The sequence below is a fragment of the Daphnia carinata genome, chromosome 10 (assembly GCF_022539665.2).
Source record: "Daphnia carinata strain CSIRO-1 chromosome 10, CSIRO_AGI_Dcar_HiC_V3, whole genome shotgun sequence".
Taxonomy (NCBI): Eukaryota; Metazoa; Arthropoda; class Branchiopoda; order Diplostraca; family Daphniidae; genus Daphnia; species Daphnia carinata.
Genome location: NC_081340.1, coordinates 5,106,467 through 5,121,300, shown reverse-complemented (window position 1 = coordinate 5,121,300; position 14,834 = coordinate 5,106,467). Strand labels below are relative to the sequence as shown.

The 14,834-nt window shown below is 39.7% G+C and overlaps 2 protein-coding genes across 8 annotated transcripts in view; one reads left to right on the top strand and one right to left on the bottom strand.

The window, feature by feature from the left end:
* LOC130695944 (cysteine-rich protein 1-like) overlaps positions 1-8,789 on the top strand; it is a 96,862-nt gene extending 88,073 nt beyond the window's left edge. Inside the window, exon 5 of the mRNA XM_059497176.1 lies at positions 8,777-8,789. The gene's annotated coding sequence lies outside the window, so the exon portion shown is untranslated. The remainder of the gene's footprint in view (positions 1-8,776) is intronic.
* The window catches only part of LOC130696095 (ras-GEF domain-containing family member 1B-like), a 50,146-nt gene continuing 35,520 nt past the window's right edge, over positions 209-14,834 (bottom strand). For 4 of the 7 annotated variants that reach the window (XM_057519169.2, XM_057519170.2, XM_057519171.2 and 1 more), the window contains 10 exons: positions 14,483-14,542; positions 3,284-3,403; positions 2,899-3,096; positions 2,406-2,693; positions 2,098-2,328; positions 1,861-2,004; positions 1,557-1,759; positions 1,336-1,487; positions 1,197-1,269; positions 209-1,112 (listed from right to left, as the gene is read on the bottom strand). In XM_057519169.2, coding sequence (XP_057375152.1) covers positions 1,091-1,112; positions 1,197-1,269; positions 1,336-1,487; positions 1,557-1,759; positions 1,861-2,004; positions 2,098-2,328; positions 2,406-2,693; positions 2,899-3,096; positions 3,284-3,403; positions 14,483-14,542 — 1,491 coding nt within the window. In that variant the 3' untranslated portion in view covers positions 209-1,090. Of the gene's footprint in view, positions 1,113-1,196; positions 1,270-1,335; positions 1,488-1,556; positions 1,760-1,860; positions 2,005-2,097; positions 2,329-2,405; positions 2,694-2,898; positions 3,097-3,283; positions 3,404-5,089; positions 5,377-11,262; positions 11,403-14,482; positions 14,543-14,834 lie in introns of those variants that run through there. The other 3 variants (XM_057519167.2, XM_057519173.2, XM_057519172.2) reach the window with 3 other exon arrangements.

The window sequence follows — 14,834 nt, the reverse complement described above, 5'->3', positions numbered from 1 at the left end:
GTTTCGAATAATGACACACACACGACGTGAGAAATTGCATGCACATATTTTTAAAAAGACCGAAACCCTCCCTTGAAGAGCAAATACACGCGCTCGTTGCAAAACATGCAAATGAGATAGAAAAAAAGAACCAAAAAGTGAAAAACAAAAGAGAAACGTTGATAGATTTGTTTTTCTTCCAACAAAAATTGAAGAAAAAAAAATGTAGAAAAATGGTAGAATGTAATGAGAAAAGTATAGAAAAGAAAAATTAAGAGAAAAAAGGAGGAATGTACAAATTTGAGATGTGAATGCAACTTTGTGTGTGTTGAATGTTCCCTGCCCGACTCCATTTTGTTTTCTTTTCGTACGTAACGCCTCTTACGGAGGGCGACAACATCAACATGTCAATCGATCCAAATGGATCTGAAAAACGAACAAAAATCCGGAACACCAATATTTTTCACAAAATGTCGACAAAAACAAATTAAGAGTGAGGAGAGAATACGGATGGAAACAAAGAAAAACGAAGGGTCATAATGGATGTAACAACTCGATGATGTTTTGTCTGATTGCAGTGTGTCTACAATGAGGTGGGATGTGTTGTATAATTACTACAATGATGATGGATTCAGGAGGATGGTTGAAATGAGGACAGGACTAGAGAGGGGATGAAGACCTTCAATTGTTTCAGGATTCCAAAAATCGAGGGAGAGAAGAGATGGGAGTTGGACTGCTGGCCCTGTACTAAACCTTTCGATGTGATCATATTTATTATATAGAACTATGTATATATCGTATAGACGGTGGAAGAAGAAGAAGAAGAACAAAAAATATTATTTACATGAAACGAAATAGAAATACGGGGGCGGAATTTAATTTTGTCCGGAAAAGTTCAGGAAGCGAGCACAGCAGACACATCTTGACTAGAATGGACCAAACTTTCGACAAAAAAAAAAAATAAAATAAGAAGAAAAAACGGATCGAGATGGAAGTGCTGAAGTTGCGGTTGCAAAAGGAGTTCTCTCACGTGAAGAAAATATATAAACAGAGAGGGGAGGGGTTGAAAAACAGGAATGCCGACGCCATCTACCAGTCGCTTAATTCAACATTATGCGTGAATGGCGGCTAATCTGAAAATTTGAAAGCATATTTTTTTTTTTTTAGTGAACTGTTCAGATTAACTGACGTGTGATGACTTTTGGTTTGTAACTCACTTTAAAGCTTTGAACCTTTCTTTTTCATGAGAATTTTCTGGTGGTTCGCAATCAAATGATGATAGAGCAATACCTGTTATACACAAAGTATTAATTAACATTTGTTTCAAAAGGAGTTAAATGTTTAGGTACGGCTAACCATTTTCGCTGAGGATCGTTCCCGTTTGTAGATAGTGGATGACTTTGGGGTGTTTCTCGAAAGGGCACGTCACCTGCTTCCACGTCATAAATTCCGTCACCTGTTTGGCTAGCTGCCAAAATTTCTCAAAGTTGATGTGACCATTCGGTAACCTGCAATGAAAGAAAACAATAACGATAAAGAACTGGTTACTACCACACAATTTCAACATGACACAATACCGATTTGCGCATCCTTCATTGAGGAAATAGAGATCTTTGACCAGGAGCGAAAAGAATGGGACGACAATACGCTGACGCTCGTCTTTAGCACCGGCAGACCTCCACATCGCTGCCTTCAGGGTCGATCTGTAGCTACTGAAATTCGAAGATGGATCCATCTGATGCTCCAGAATTGAAAACTTGGCCGACTGCACTTTGTGCCACTAAAACCAAAACCAAAACCAAAACCAAAAAGAAAAATCACATCTCAATTCCAAGACGGTGCCTTTTAATAAAACTCTTCTTTTTTTCAATGAAATCTTACCGTTTTCTTGAGACGCGAAACGGGCGACATGTTGAGTCCGGCAATGATGGCCATCAGCGAATTAAAGTTACCGATGTTGAAGCACTCTCGGGCTACTTCTATCCAGTATTCAATTACTTTGATGCGCTGCTTCTTCTTGACATTCTATACGTTAAAAAAGAAAAGGAAATCGGATACGGACATTAAGAACCGCGTAATTGAACGCGAGAAACGTGATATAGTCTGAAACGGGCATACCGAGCACACTTGGGTGGCAACGAAATAGCTGAGCCTGTTGAACCACTGGATGTACGACTCGAGATTGCGAGTTTTCTTCATGTCTTTGAAAGATGTTTCCACATTGGGGTTCTCCTTGGCGAACGCCTGCACAAACTCTTCGGGTCCAATGAACGACAATCGTTCCAGCTCAATGTGTGTCAGCTGTTGCGCCAGCATCAGCGGGCTGGAGCATACCTCTGTCACGTCGCACTAAATTTTTTGAAAAGAAAAACAAAACGAATTGTCATGGCGTTGCGGATGAATAAAACTAATTAAGGCGCTGTTACGTTGAGTGGATAACTAACCACATTCACAGTATCTATGAGAGCGGCTGATGCCTCCGTGTTGATCTTCTCCAGAAACTCTTCGTATTTTTCAAGGGCCGTCAGCCGGTGCAGAAGGTTATGCAGCATTTGCGAGACGTCCCGTCTCAACGAAGGATCGAGGGCCACGCAACGCTGGGTCAACTGGCGGACGTGCTGCATGACGCGCTCATCGCGAAAATCGTACGGAAATGTTTCCATCCACTCGGATAGCAGTTGAACCATGTGCGGACAAAACCTTCCCAACTTATCCTGGTTCGTTAAACAAAAGGAAAGCACGTCAGCAAAATCAATTTAATCTCGTGAGCGAATCAGATATATATATATATAAAGGGGGCTTTTTCTTATTTCGCAAAATGAAATAAGATTCGATTTATTTTGTTAGGGCAAGTGTAAACAGTAGCCATAAAAAAAAAAAAAAAAAAACTTAAGGGTGGGCCAAGGATTTGAAACGTACTTTAGTGAGTTTCTGGTCGGCCAAGTTCTGCTGGAGCATGCAAAGCCGGACGACTTGGGCCAGCAGGGCATGGGGTTTGATGTATAGCCTCGACGAGAGTAGGAAGGCGAAGATGTACGTCCTGTCAGGATAGTACTCGGCTGTCGGCACCAAATGTTGCAGCAGGGCATCCAGCGGACCAGACACTAAATTATTGTCCTGTTAGCCAAGGCGCAAACAACAAAAACACACACCAGACGAAAGAAAGAAAAAGAAAAGAAGTATTAGGACAACTGGTCGCCGCTGTTCGTTGTTCGTCTCCATTCAGTCCCTTTTAGCACATCGTAACTTTGGAGCCATTATTCCCCCACCCCCTCGCAATTTTCTTTGTTTTTGTTTCAAATACCTGGAACACGAGTGAGTTGTCCGGCTCAGAACCGCTGTCATCCACCGTTTCGGAACTGCTGCTACTCGTGCTGCCTTCGATTCCCATGCTGCCGGGCGATTTAGGGGTTTGCGGAAGCGACTGCAAATAAAAATTGTAATAAAATTTAAAATGTAGATTAACAAAAAACAAAAAACCAAAAGGAAAAGGGTCAAAAGAACAGTTGCGTGTAAGCTCAGGTCGTAATTTCCACAAGTCAAACCACAAAAAAACGTATTTTTAGGAGGCTGACCTACACACACAGTTCAAAATACGCGAAGAGAAGGAGCAAAACAATTTTTCACGTCATCCGACACAGTCGATCCTCTACTTCACACTATTTTGTTCCAGAGAAAAAAACAAAAACAAAAACGGATATCTAAATATATATATATATATATATACGTGCCCTCCCCCCGTAAGGACGTTGGCCAAAACGATTATTTAAAACCCTAGGAAATCTATACAAGGTCGATATATACCCACTTCCCCTCCCTCTTTAGCTTTGAAATGAGAAGAATAATCCTAGGAGCTTAAAAGAAAACATTTAAAATCCTTGACGTTCTTTTTCTTGAGGGGGAGGGAGCCAGACGGTACGACACCGTATCTCTAAAATACTCGCTAGGGAAGCGAGAAGGGTAGTGAAAGCAGGTGATCAATATTTATACGTAGCACAGTCGGGATATAGTGAAACGTCCAAGGCGACAGCCAAACCCTTATGTCAAAAGTTAAAATAAATAAGAATTATATATAAAAAAAAAAAAAAAAAAAAGGCCGATGAACTTTGGGATTCGGTTACTCCTAGCAAAAGAGCGAAACATTGGCATTTAAAGGTTCAAGCGCTTATATCTGATTGGTTTTTACGTACAATGAATTTGGCTACTCGCTGGAACTTGCCATCAGCAATCGAACGGGAAATTTTTATTCGAAAAAACGGGAGAGAGCGCACATAGTACCCCGGGGTTATTGTACCTATCGCTTCCCGTTTTCACAATGCATCTACTCTCAACAGCCCTTATTTATTCTACCGCAAAGTAAGTTTTCATTAAAAAAAAAAAAAAAAAGGCCTTCCAAAAATAACGACACAAACACACAGAGAGAGAGAGAGAGAGAGGACAGAACGTAGAGAAGAGACAGAGTCTAAGGGTATTGATCGTTGAGTCTCCTTTTTCCTTTCTTCCATTTCAGTGTGAGGGTCGGAAGCCTGTTCCCTCCACCCACTCATAAAACAGTGAAGAGATCCAAAGATGGCTCTGCGTCATATATATGTATAAAGCGTTTCAACACACCAGTGTCAAAAGCATGCTCTCAACATTGTAGCATCTCTAGATATTTATATCTCTATAATCCAAAAGCAATCGTATCATCCAGTTTCGTAGGCATAGATGCATCCCCTCTCTCTCTCTCTCTCTCTCAAGGATTACTTTCTTGTTTTTTTTTTTTTTTTTTTACTAACGCAATATCCTTGTACAAGTGCTACAATCCCAGTGATGTCGCCCTTTATCGATTGGGCTTCAACTACGCCCTGCGCTCCGCCCAAAATGTGCCAACACGTTCGGACTTTCGTAGTTTCTCCCCCCCTCAAACGCCTCACGGACACTGATGCTCTTCATGGCGCAGACGTCGTAGTACAAGGATCGCTAAAAATTTATTTTTATTTTTTGGGTGTGAGGATTTTTGGATTTCATTTTCTTTTTACTCCAGACGGCTAAAAGTGAAAAATCCCCTTATAAGGGGATTTGACATGTGGCCTTTTTTACGACAAGTCAGAGAGAAACGGAAGAGAACCTTGGCGATGACGGATGGAACAGCTGAAAGGGCTGAAGCGGTCGTCTTCGACGCAGCACTGGAAGATGAGACCGGTGGAATGATGACATTACCACCGATGCTCGACTGACGTATCTTTTTAGCATAGTAATACACTGCCATGGTGGATGATAAACCCACGCGAGTTTCAACCACAAACACACGCCACACACCTTACGATTTTACGCAACGGTCCGAATAAACAAGTATTATAATTAAGAAAAATAAACGATTCAGGATTTCTCGACTTTCGGTCTCTCAAAGTTGAACACTAGGAAAAAAATGAAAACAAACAAAAGTTAGTGGTGGGGTAGTTAGCGAACGACCTCCTTCTTTTTGAAGTGTTTCGTACACGTTCCTCTCCCCCCAACCCCCTTTGTTTTGTTTTTTTCCTCGGGAGTAGCTCTATATATTGTTTCAAACAAACAAAAGAAACGTTGGTGCCGCGTGAGTCGACGAAGAGCAGAGTAGCTTGCTTTTTTTTTTTTTTTCTTTTTTTCTTCTTCTTTTTTCTTTCACGATCGCCCGAAAAACGAAGCAAACAAACAAACACAGAACACATTCACCACACGAGAGAGGAAGCGCGCCAGAGTTGGCCTTGGTTCGTGAACTGAGCAATGTCTGGAACAAGTTTGTTGCCGAGTCGGAAGAGTCGGAAGTCTTGTATCCTTTTTCCCAACCCCACGCACACACAGCACTGACGGGAAAAAAAAAAAAAAAAAAAAAAAAAAGGGAGCGGGAGATCGCAGAGATGAGAGGGGATACAGTAGGAAGGTTGGAATAGTTGTCTACGAAAAAAAAAGGAAATGTTTTACGGTTCATCCGCACGGCACATGCGCGGGGCTAAACAACGGGCACGAGGATCGACTACCGAAGAGACACAAAGAGAGGAAAAGACGTCACAGAGCGTCCTTTTATTTATTTTATTTTATTTTTTTTTTTGGGGGGGGGGGAGGTTTTCTCTTTAGACTAATGACTTCAGAAGAAGAAAAAAAATGGCAAATGAAACGTGAGTGAAGAGGGAGGGTTTGTTTGTATATTAACGGGGAAGAAGAAGGAAACAAGAACAAGGAAGGTGGCAAATGACTTGGCTCATCAGAATACATCCGGATTTGGTTTCTTTTTTCGTTTTTTTTTTTTGCTCTAGCTCCGTTTGAATGTTTATACAAGTTGGAATTTAAATTTTCTTTTTTTTTTTTTTAAAGAGAAATTTTTTTGAGGAGAAAAAAAACTGGATAAACGAAATTCTTAACAATTTTTTTTCTCTTTTACATTTCCCTTCAAAATTTAACCCACAAACTTTTTTAGGGGCAAGTCCCGCTAGTCCTCATTACGGTCTAGTGTTAACATTCCCTTTGCTCGTTGGACTCATTGGTAATAATAAAAAAAACAAAGAGAAAAAAAAAAGAACGAAAAAAAAAACAAATAAAAAAAAAGAAACGGGAGGGGTTAGTAAACGGACGACCGCGTTTCAAAGACTTTTGCCGGCCCTCCTTCGTCCCGTTTGATGCGAAGGAACGATGAGAATTTCGAATTTTAAATAACAAAAGAGAAAACAAAAGAGCTCGACAGCAATTTCTATAACGATTTTTTTTTTTTTACAAACAACTAAAATGTGTGTTAGATGCAAACGGGTATTCAGTAGATTGGAACAAAAAAAAATCAAGAACAATCAAAACGGGACTTCCTTTTTTTTTGTGTGTGTTTTTCATTGTGTCTGGACACGGAATAACGCGTTAAAAAAAAATCGACCGCACGTGCTGACCTTTTTTTTTTAAAAAAATTAGCGGGAATTTCAAAATTCACCTCTATCGCCGTGTTTGTATATCCATTGCATCTGTTCCAGATGACGTCAAGAAGAAGCGTTCCATTTTTTTTTAATTTATTTATTCCAAAATGGCCTTTTTTTTTCTTCTTTTCCTGCTGGCCATCTGTACGGGTGCGTAACAAATACATTCGCCATTCTGCAAGGGCTCCACCCCTCATTTGAGTTTCTTCTTTTAAGCATTTCGTTTCGCTATAGTTGCCTGTTTGTTTAAACTGTAAATGCGTGCAATTCGATTGGGTCTATTTTTTTTTTCTCAGCGTAACACATGACCAACAGTGAATCAACCCCACAAATCGTACTGTTTTGCTACGCGACTCTCATCCCCCCCCCTTTACCATTGCTGAGTAAAAACGAGCGGATCGTTACGGCAACGAAACAAAATGAAGAGACAAAAGAAAATTGAAAATTGCTATTAATTAACTCAGTCAAAACTCGGCATGTAGATATATAAAAAAAAAAGATCTGCAGTTGTGAACGAGTTCCTGAGTCCTCGTGTAGGTGGGACCTTTAAAAACAAGTCAGGAGATAAAAAAAAAAAAAAAAAAGAAAAAAGAAAGGGAGGAGGATGTTTCGGTCGTTTGCATGAATTTTAACTCGGGCGCCAACCGTTACGACCTTGCCTGCCTCATTTCCACAACAACAAACGAACGAAACTGCTGTAATCAAGTCCGGAGCTAGTATACATATCCTAGATCATAATCATCATCAACATCTTCCTCCCCTCCCCCGTCAGAGCCGCCCACCGACGTACAACAAAAAGGAAATCTATCGATAGAATCAAAACGAGTCGGCGATAAAGGGAAGATCACACGACTCACGCAAACACGCACAACATTTAAAAAATACAACAATAGGCTGAACTCTGAATTCCACTAAACATTTCTTTTCTTTCAGAGTTCCATTTGATTTATCCAACAGGCCCTGAAATTGATTGCATTCCCCCCCGTGTTAGTTGTCCTAGATGGCCGAAAAGAAAAAGTCACGAAGGCCAAAACAAAATATAAACGAAGCAACGCGCACACATACACACAACAAAGGGATGGGCATACGCCACATGTTACGATGGCGTGCGTCGCAACTATCAGAACGACACGGTGGCGTACGCAATATCCACGTGAAGCGCGTCCTACACATTCGCTCTCCCCCCCCCCCTTCGTTCAAGGTCGTGAAAACAACGGACAAAATACAAAACCCCAGGGCGGACATGCGTATTTTTTTTTGTTTTTTGTTCAATGTTTGTTGTCTATTTTGATATCGAAAATTAAAAAAAAAAAGCAAATGAAACAATGCGATGGCTGTAAAAAGTAATAAAAAGGAATAGATCACGTGTCTTTTATGGGACGGATGTAACTTTTGGAGGTTTCGGATGCGTCGGGTCACAGACTGCGGTCACAAAAATCAACAAAATTTTCAACCCCTGAACTGCGATATGATGAGACTAAGGGGAGGCTTTTATTTGTGTTTTGAATCCGATTCGAAATGGAGGAAACTCTGGTCGTAAACAAAAAGAATAAAAGAATAAAATAACGAAATCGTCAATCACGAACATCCTCCGTTCGGCAAACGTTAAAGACGATTTGCGTGTGTGTAAGGAAACGACCAGCTTTTTTTTTTTTTTTTTTTTTTTTACCGCAATAGTAAGAGGAAATGGTTGTTGGGGGGGGGGGGGATGGATTTGCGCGCGACTTCTTTAAGAGTCGCCGTAGGTACAGGTCACGGCCGCTCCCGCGGGACACCGCAAAAAGTCACAAGTTTTTTTGTTTTTTTTAACTTCCTCCTCCCCCTTTTTTTTTTTTTTAAAGCAACGATGAACAATAACAACAACGACGGCAGACAATTTTGTTGTTGTTGTTTAGAATCGTGAGAAAATGAGAAAGACAAAACGCCACGGAAGAATTTTTTTTTTTTTTTTTTTCCAAAGCGAAATAATTTTTTTCGCTATTTCTTTTGTGCACATTTTTTTTGGGTTGCCTCCCCCTTGCGTGCGTATCAGGAAATAAACACCAATCATAATCAAAGAAAAGAAAAAAAAAAAAGAAAGAAAATAGATATATTTAAATATATATCCAATAGATGGATATTAGTATGAAAAGAGGCCTTCGATGCGAAACGAAAATAATCACGAGCCCGTCAAATAGAAAAGGAAAACATTCTTCAAGGTCCTTGCGTGATCGCTGATGGACGTCCCGATGACTGACGACGTGTTACCTAAGAGATTTTTTTTTTCTTTTACAATTTCGCCTGCGTTTTTTCTTTTCCCGAGACACCACAAAACCCAAATGCAGTCCAAGGTATGAATGAGTTTTTTCTGACCAATTCGATGAATAAATAATCAAAAAAAAAAAAAACAAAAAAAAAAGGGCCAATTCGTTCGTAACAAACACAAAAATCCTTGGCCGAAAATGATGACCCATAAAACGAAATAAAATAAACAGTGCATTTTTTTTTTTAACATCTCTTTTCGTGGTGAGCGACTTGATAGCCATCCGCCCGCTTTTCTTGTTTTATAGACCTCCAATCATTTGATCGCAATTCGGTTTCGATTTCATTACACACACAGTCCACATCTTTAGGCTATAAATGCGATATCGAAACGGATAACTTGATCAGAGCTCGATCTCTCTCTCTCTCTCTCTCTCTCAAGTTTTTACGTCTTTTCTTTTCTCAACTCTTAACATAATAAAGAGCCCCGCTTCGTGTATGACCCAATCAAAAGTGTAGATTATAATAAAAAAAAACCTTTTCTTTCTTATAAAAGCATTCCTCAACTCCCTCCCCTACTCGCGTCTGTACGCCATTGGCACGTCTACCACGTTATGTAGCGTGATGTCGGCATTGGCTTTTTTTTTTTTTCTAGACGGAGTTCTCTCTTTCGTCTACCGTGTTTGATGGGATCGAGGTCAAAAATGTTCTCCTCGATGGCATCAGTGAAGATAAAAAAAAAAAAACGAAACGAAAAGGAAGAAAATACCAATGCACGTCATGACTTGACAGCAAACGACTTGAAACGAGTACGAAACGAAAAGACATGTTAAGACGCATCTTAAGACGTTGGCTGCTCCTGCTTTTGCTGGAACGGACAGGGGGGGGGGGGAGAAAACGGCCGTGTTTTACAGGAAAATAATTTGAAATTCTTTTTTTTTTCTGAAATAAGTTCTTTTACCATCTCGTGCGGATGAACTCACGCTGGGCCGTTGGACCAGAGATAACATCATTATGATCTCCTTTTTTTTTCTCACTCACAAGTTTTTTTTTTTTTGTCTGCAACCGGAATATTCAAAGAATGTCACCTCACATGCATTTAACTTCTTTCTTTTTGACAGATTTCACATCTTTGACACAAAAACGAGGGGGGTGAGAGCAAAGGGGGGGGGGATGTTTGTATGTGGAGCGCGAGAAATCGCTGGATATCGTTACGGATAATAACAAACTTCCGGAGTGCGCGTTTTGAGGGCTTTTTTTTCCCCGCAATTTTCTAGGAAGAAGAAGAAACGATTCGTCACCATCTGAGCTCCCCCCCCTCCAGGTGACTTGTTTGGTTCGATTTTTTTCTTCCAGTACGCACGTGACAGGTAAAGAGAAATACATAAAAATGTGGCGTCATTGAAATGTGAGAATGGGGCGCAAGGATATATTTTTTTTTTTCAGTTGGCGGTTTCGCTTTTCCTTCCCAAAAATCAAACTCGCATATCGATAACATTCCTGGTGTCCTATTGTATTCGACTCTGACGTCTTTTCCCAACTGTTGTGCAGCGAAAAACGTTAGCTCCTCCCACAACCAAAATTCATTTTTCTGGGTCGGTAATTGTGAAAAAAAAAAAAAAAAAAAAAAATGAACAACTGGTAGAATAAACTGTCGATATAAATCAGTTGCCTAATACTCAATCGTTCGCGGTCTACTTTGAAAAAGAAAAAAGAAGAGAATCTTACGATTCGAATGCAAATGAAGCGGAACTGTCGGCTGAATGCCTACCCCGCAGAACACAATGCGCGTTCCGCTTCATCGCTCTTAACAACGGACATAATGCAAGACAGATAGACACAATGTTCTCTCTCTCTCTTCTTTTTTTTTCTTCTTTCATCCACAGTACGAAAATAAACTATAGAAGTAAAAAAAAAAAAGAGAAAAGATGACGGGTGGAAGAGAATAATAAACCCCCCCCCCCTCCTAGGGACGATGATCCCGTATACGTTCGCGCACCTTATTGAATTAGACGAAGGTGACAGTGATAGAACTGAACGGCACAAACGAGAAAGTAAGTAGCTTAGCACACACACAAAAAAAATAAAATAAGGTGCGACTGGATTTGAAGAAAATGTGATATACCCGCTGTTTGATGAACCACTGACGGTTGGCGCCGCTGAACCGCTGGCAAATGACGCAGCGCGGATCCGAATGCAGCAACATTTTCTGTGTGTGACTTAATTATCTTAAGTAAGGCAACACCAAATGCCCTGAAACCAAAACGTGAGAAACCAAAAAACAACCAGGACTTGTTTTTTTTTTGGCGTGTGTGTTTGTGTTTTAAAGAGTTCCTCGACACTTCCGTTACACCTCACAATGTCCGCGACGCACGAAAAGTAACTGGACAACACCAAACGCACTGCGATGTTAAGAAAAGCTCGACTGTCATGCGAGCACTACAACTGTGTAGGCGTCAACAGAACTGGGGCGTCTACTACAACTGACATTGTAATGTTGAGAAACACACACACAAAAAAGGATCAAAAATGTGTGAGTGTAAAAAAGAACGCAACCGGTCGACTGAACGGATAGGACACGACTGAGATCTCTCTACGAGCATTTCCTTTGGGTCTATCGGGCCACACCAAAATACCGGGCGGAGCGATCAGGTAGACACACGCAAGGCTTTATGGTTCAACAACAACAAAAAAAAAAAAAAAAAATGTTAAAAGAATTCATCGGTGTGGTACGTATGGACAGGCAGAGAAAAAAAAAAAAAGCCCCAAGTAAAGGTCTCGTGTTACGTTGCGCGTTTAGCCTATACACACACACACACACACAGTCAACTTTGTTATTTCATCTTGTTTTGTCAAGAGAAATTTTATTTTCCAAGCTCAAAAAATGAAACTTGGAAACGCATGGGGAGAAAGCCGATACAGGTCCACAAACTCACCAAGTCGAAAAGAAAAAAAAAAAAAAAGAGCTCAAGCGCGTCATCACTTTTTAAACAGCTTAACTTGAGAAGGGCTTTTTTTTTTACGTGTGTCAGTGTGTGTGTGTGTGACCTTTTGGGAGAGCGAACGCGATGATTTTTGTAAAACCTTCTTTTTTTTTTAAGGAACAAAACACACCCAAGTGAAAATGACGCCCTGATGACCTGAAATCATTTTTGTTTTTTCCTTTCTTCAAAACCAGACACACCACCACCTTTACTATGGTGTTTTGCATAATAACATTCAATAACGGTTTAGCCCGCATTATTTTTTATTTGATATTCCAATATTCTCCCCCCCCCTCTTTCGAATGTTTTTTTTAAACATGTCGGCTCGGCAAGAAAAAAGAGAATACCCATTACGACCACTAGCCGATCGATTAGCATTTTGACTCTCTCACGGAACGAAAGAGGAGGAGCACCGCTGCTAATTGTTGCGCTTCACACGGCGAGATTATTTTAAGGAACAAGTTTTTCAATTAAGAAAAAAGAAGGTAAAATGCCCTTTTTTTTTTTCTTTTCCTTTTTATTTTTAGAAAAAAAAGGAACAAAACGAAAGGGCGTTTTACCATCGATTTCATTCATCAATCGAACCATAATCAGAAAATAGCTTCGAGGCGGGAATGTTAACAAGTGTTGATCGAGCAAAAATTGAACAATTTAGATAACAATTTGATTGTTATTCCCCTTCAATCTACCTCCATCATCGCCGCCTACCTTGAAAGACAACTATAAAAAAAAAGCGTTTCTTCATTTCTCCTTCAATGAATAAAATAAAATAAAAAAGCCCAAGTGTGACGAATAAGAGGGCGTGAGCAAGGGACCGTGAAAAATCGGGATTTTCTATCCTATTCATCCAAACAATTTTTTTTTTTTTGTGTAAAATCGGACAGCTACAAACTACTAGCAGATAAATCTGAATTTAATCATATGAATAAAAACGATGGGGAAAGAACGAAAAAAAAAAAATGCCCAATAGTGAAAAATCCATAAAATCAAATAATTCCAATGGAAATTTCTCTACTAGTGACGGACCGTGTTCTAAACTGCGGGGTAGTTATAAAAAAAAGAAAAGGCAAAAGACGGATTAGACACATGGTACGCAGCATCTACGGTCTACAGAGGGCATTTCTTTCGATTTGTGGGTGAAAAACCGTTATTGAGCATTCATCCCGCAACCATCCAATAGAAAATAAAAGACGAGAGGAGAGGAGAGGGGAGGAAAAAAAAAAAAAAAAAAAAAGGCCCAGTCAGTTGCATCCGTAGGCCTTCAGAGGAAATGGATTTTTTGTTTTGTATGTTGCACAGGGGGGATGAGGAACGTACGCGAGCCTCTTAGGACATAACTGAAAAGGAGCGTGACTTGCCGATGCTCTTCACGAACCATCCATCACTGAAATCCAATCGGCCAGTCGACAGAAAGGAGGAGAAGAGGAGGGTGGGAAAAGAAAATTCGAATGATACAATAGGTTTGCTGACATCGCACATGGATGTGAGACTTTTTCTTTTCGAAGAAGAAACATTGAACAAAAAAGAAAAAAAAAATGTATCTCTTGTGTGTGGACTGTTCACACAGCAATCGCAATGTCTGGCGATTCTTATCCAACTCTTTTGACGTGATGTGATTGAAACGTTTTGAATGAGGGAGAATTCAACCTTCATCGGAACGGGGCCCCTCATCAAATAGCGTAAAAAAAAAAAAATAATAAATAAAAAGGAGGACAAATGCAACAAGGTGAAAGCCTTCTGGGTTTTTTGAGCAACTGAAAGTATACAGTTTTTTTTTCTTTTTCGGTTCGGCAACAACTTAATAGCTTTTTATAGAGTCTCAACCGATCCTATAATAATAACAGCCATCGATCGATTTCCTAAAGCCATTTGGGATTTTTTCTTTTTTTGGCTTCATATCTTGGCATTTCTAGCCGCTTCCCCTTTCTTTGATAAGTCATTCCTCCGTTCTTTTTTTATTATTGAATCTCCTTTTTCGTTTGTGCCAGAACGGAGAGGAAAAAAAAAAAAAGAGAAAGAAATAAACCCACTCTCGTTTTTAAGCGCTTTTTTTTGTTTGTCCAATCTACGCTATTTTAAGTAGTTTACCTTTCGCTTTCTTTAAGAAAAAAAAAATAAAAAAAAGAAGAAATACTTTCGACCATTTGCAGCTTCTTTTAATGGCCGATGCTGGTCGGAATTCTCCCTTTTCATTTCTAGCTCGTCTATTTTGTTTTCGATTTCCCCGTCCCAACGAATGTTTTATAGAAATGTCATGCATACCAAACAGGACAGTCGGAGGACGTTTTGTTTGATAATCAACTTTGCCGCAAAGACCGTCTTATTTTTAAGAAATAAATTTTAATCGTCATTTTCTCTTACCTTGCGAGAAGATCCATCTTTGGGTGTCAGCTCCGAAGCCACGGTCCCGAATATCGAAGGCTAAACTCAAGAAAAAAAAAAAAAAAAAATCTTATTTTAGAATTTAATCGAAAATCAAAACAAATAGAATCAGTTTAAAACAGATTGTCTGAATAAATACATTGAACTGTTTCCAACAAAAAATTTGGTTATCATCCAGTTATATTTTTTTTCGTGTGGCGAGAAGATAAAAAAAAAAAAAAAAGAAGTGTGAGCTCAAAAGGTGGTGGAAGGCTCGTTCTTTTTAAAACCAAATTTGTCTTTAACTCTGTTTCAGAAAACAAAATCAACGCGATAAATATGTCGAGGCAAT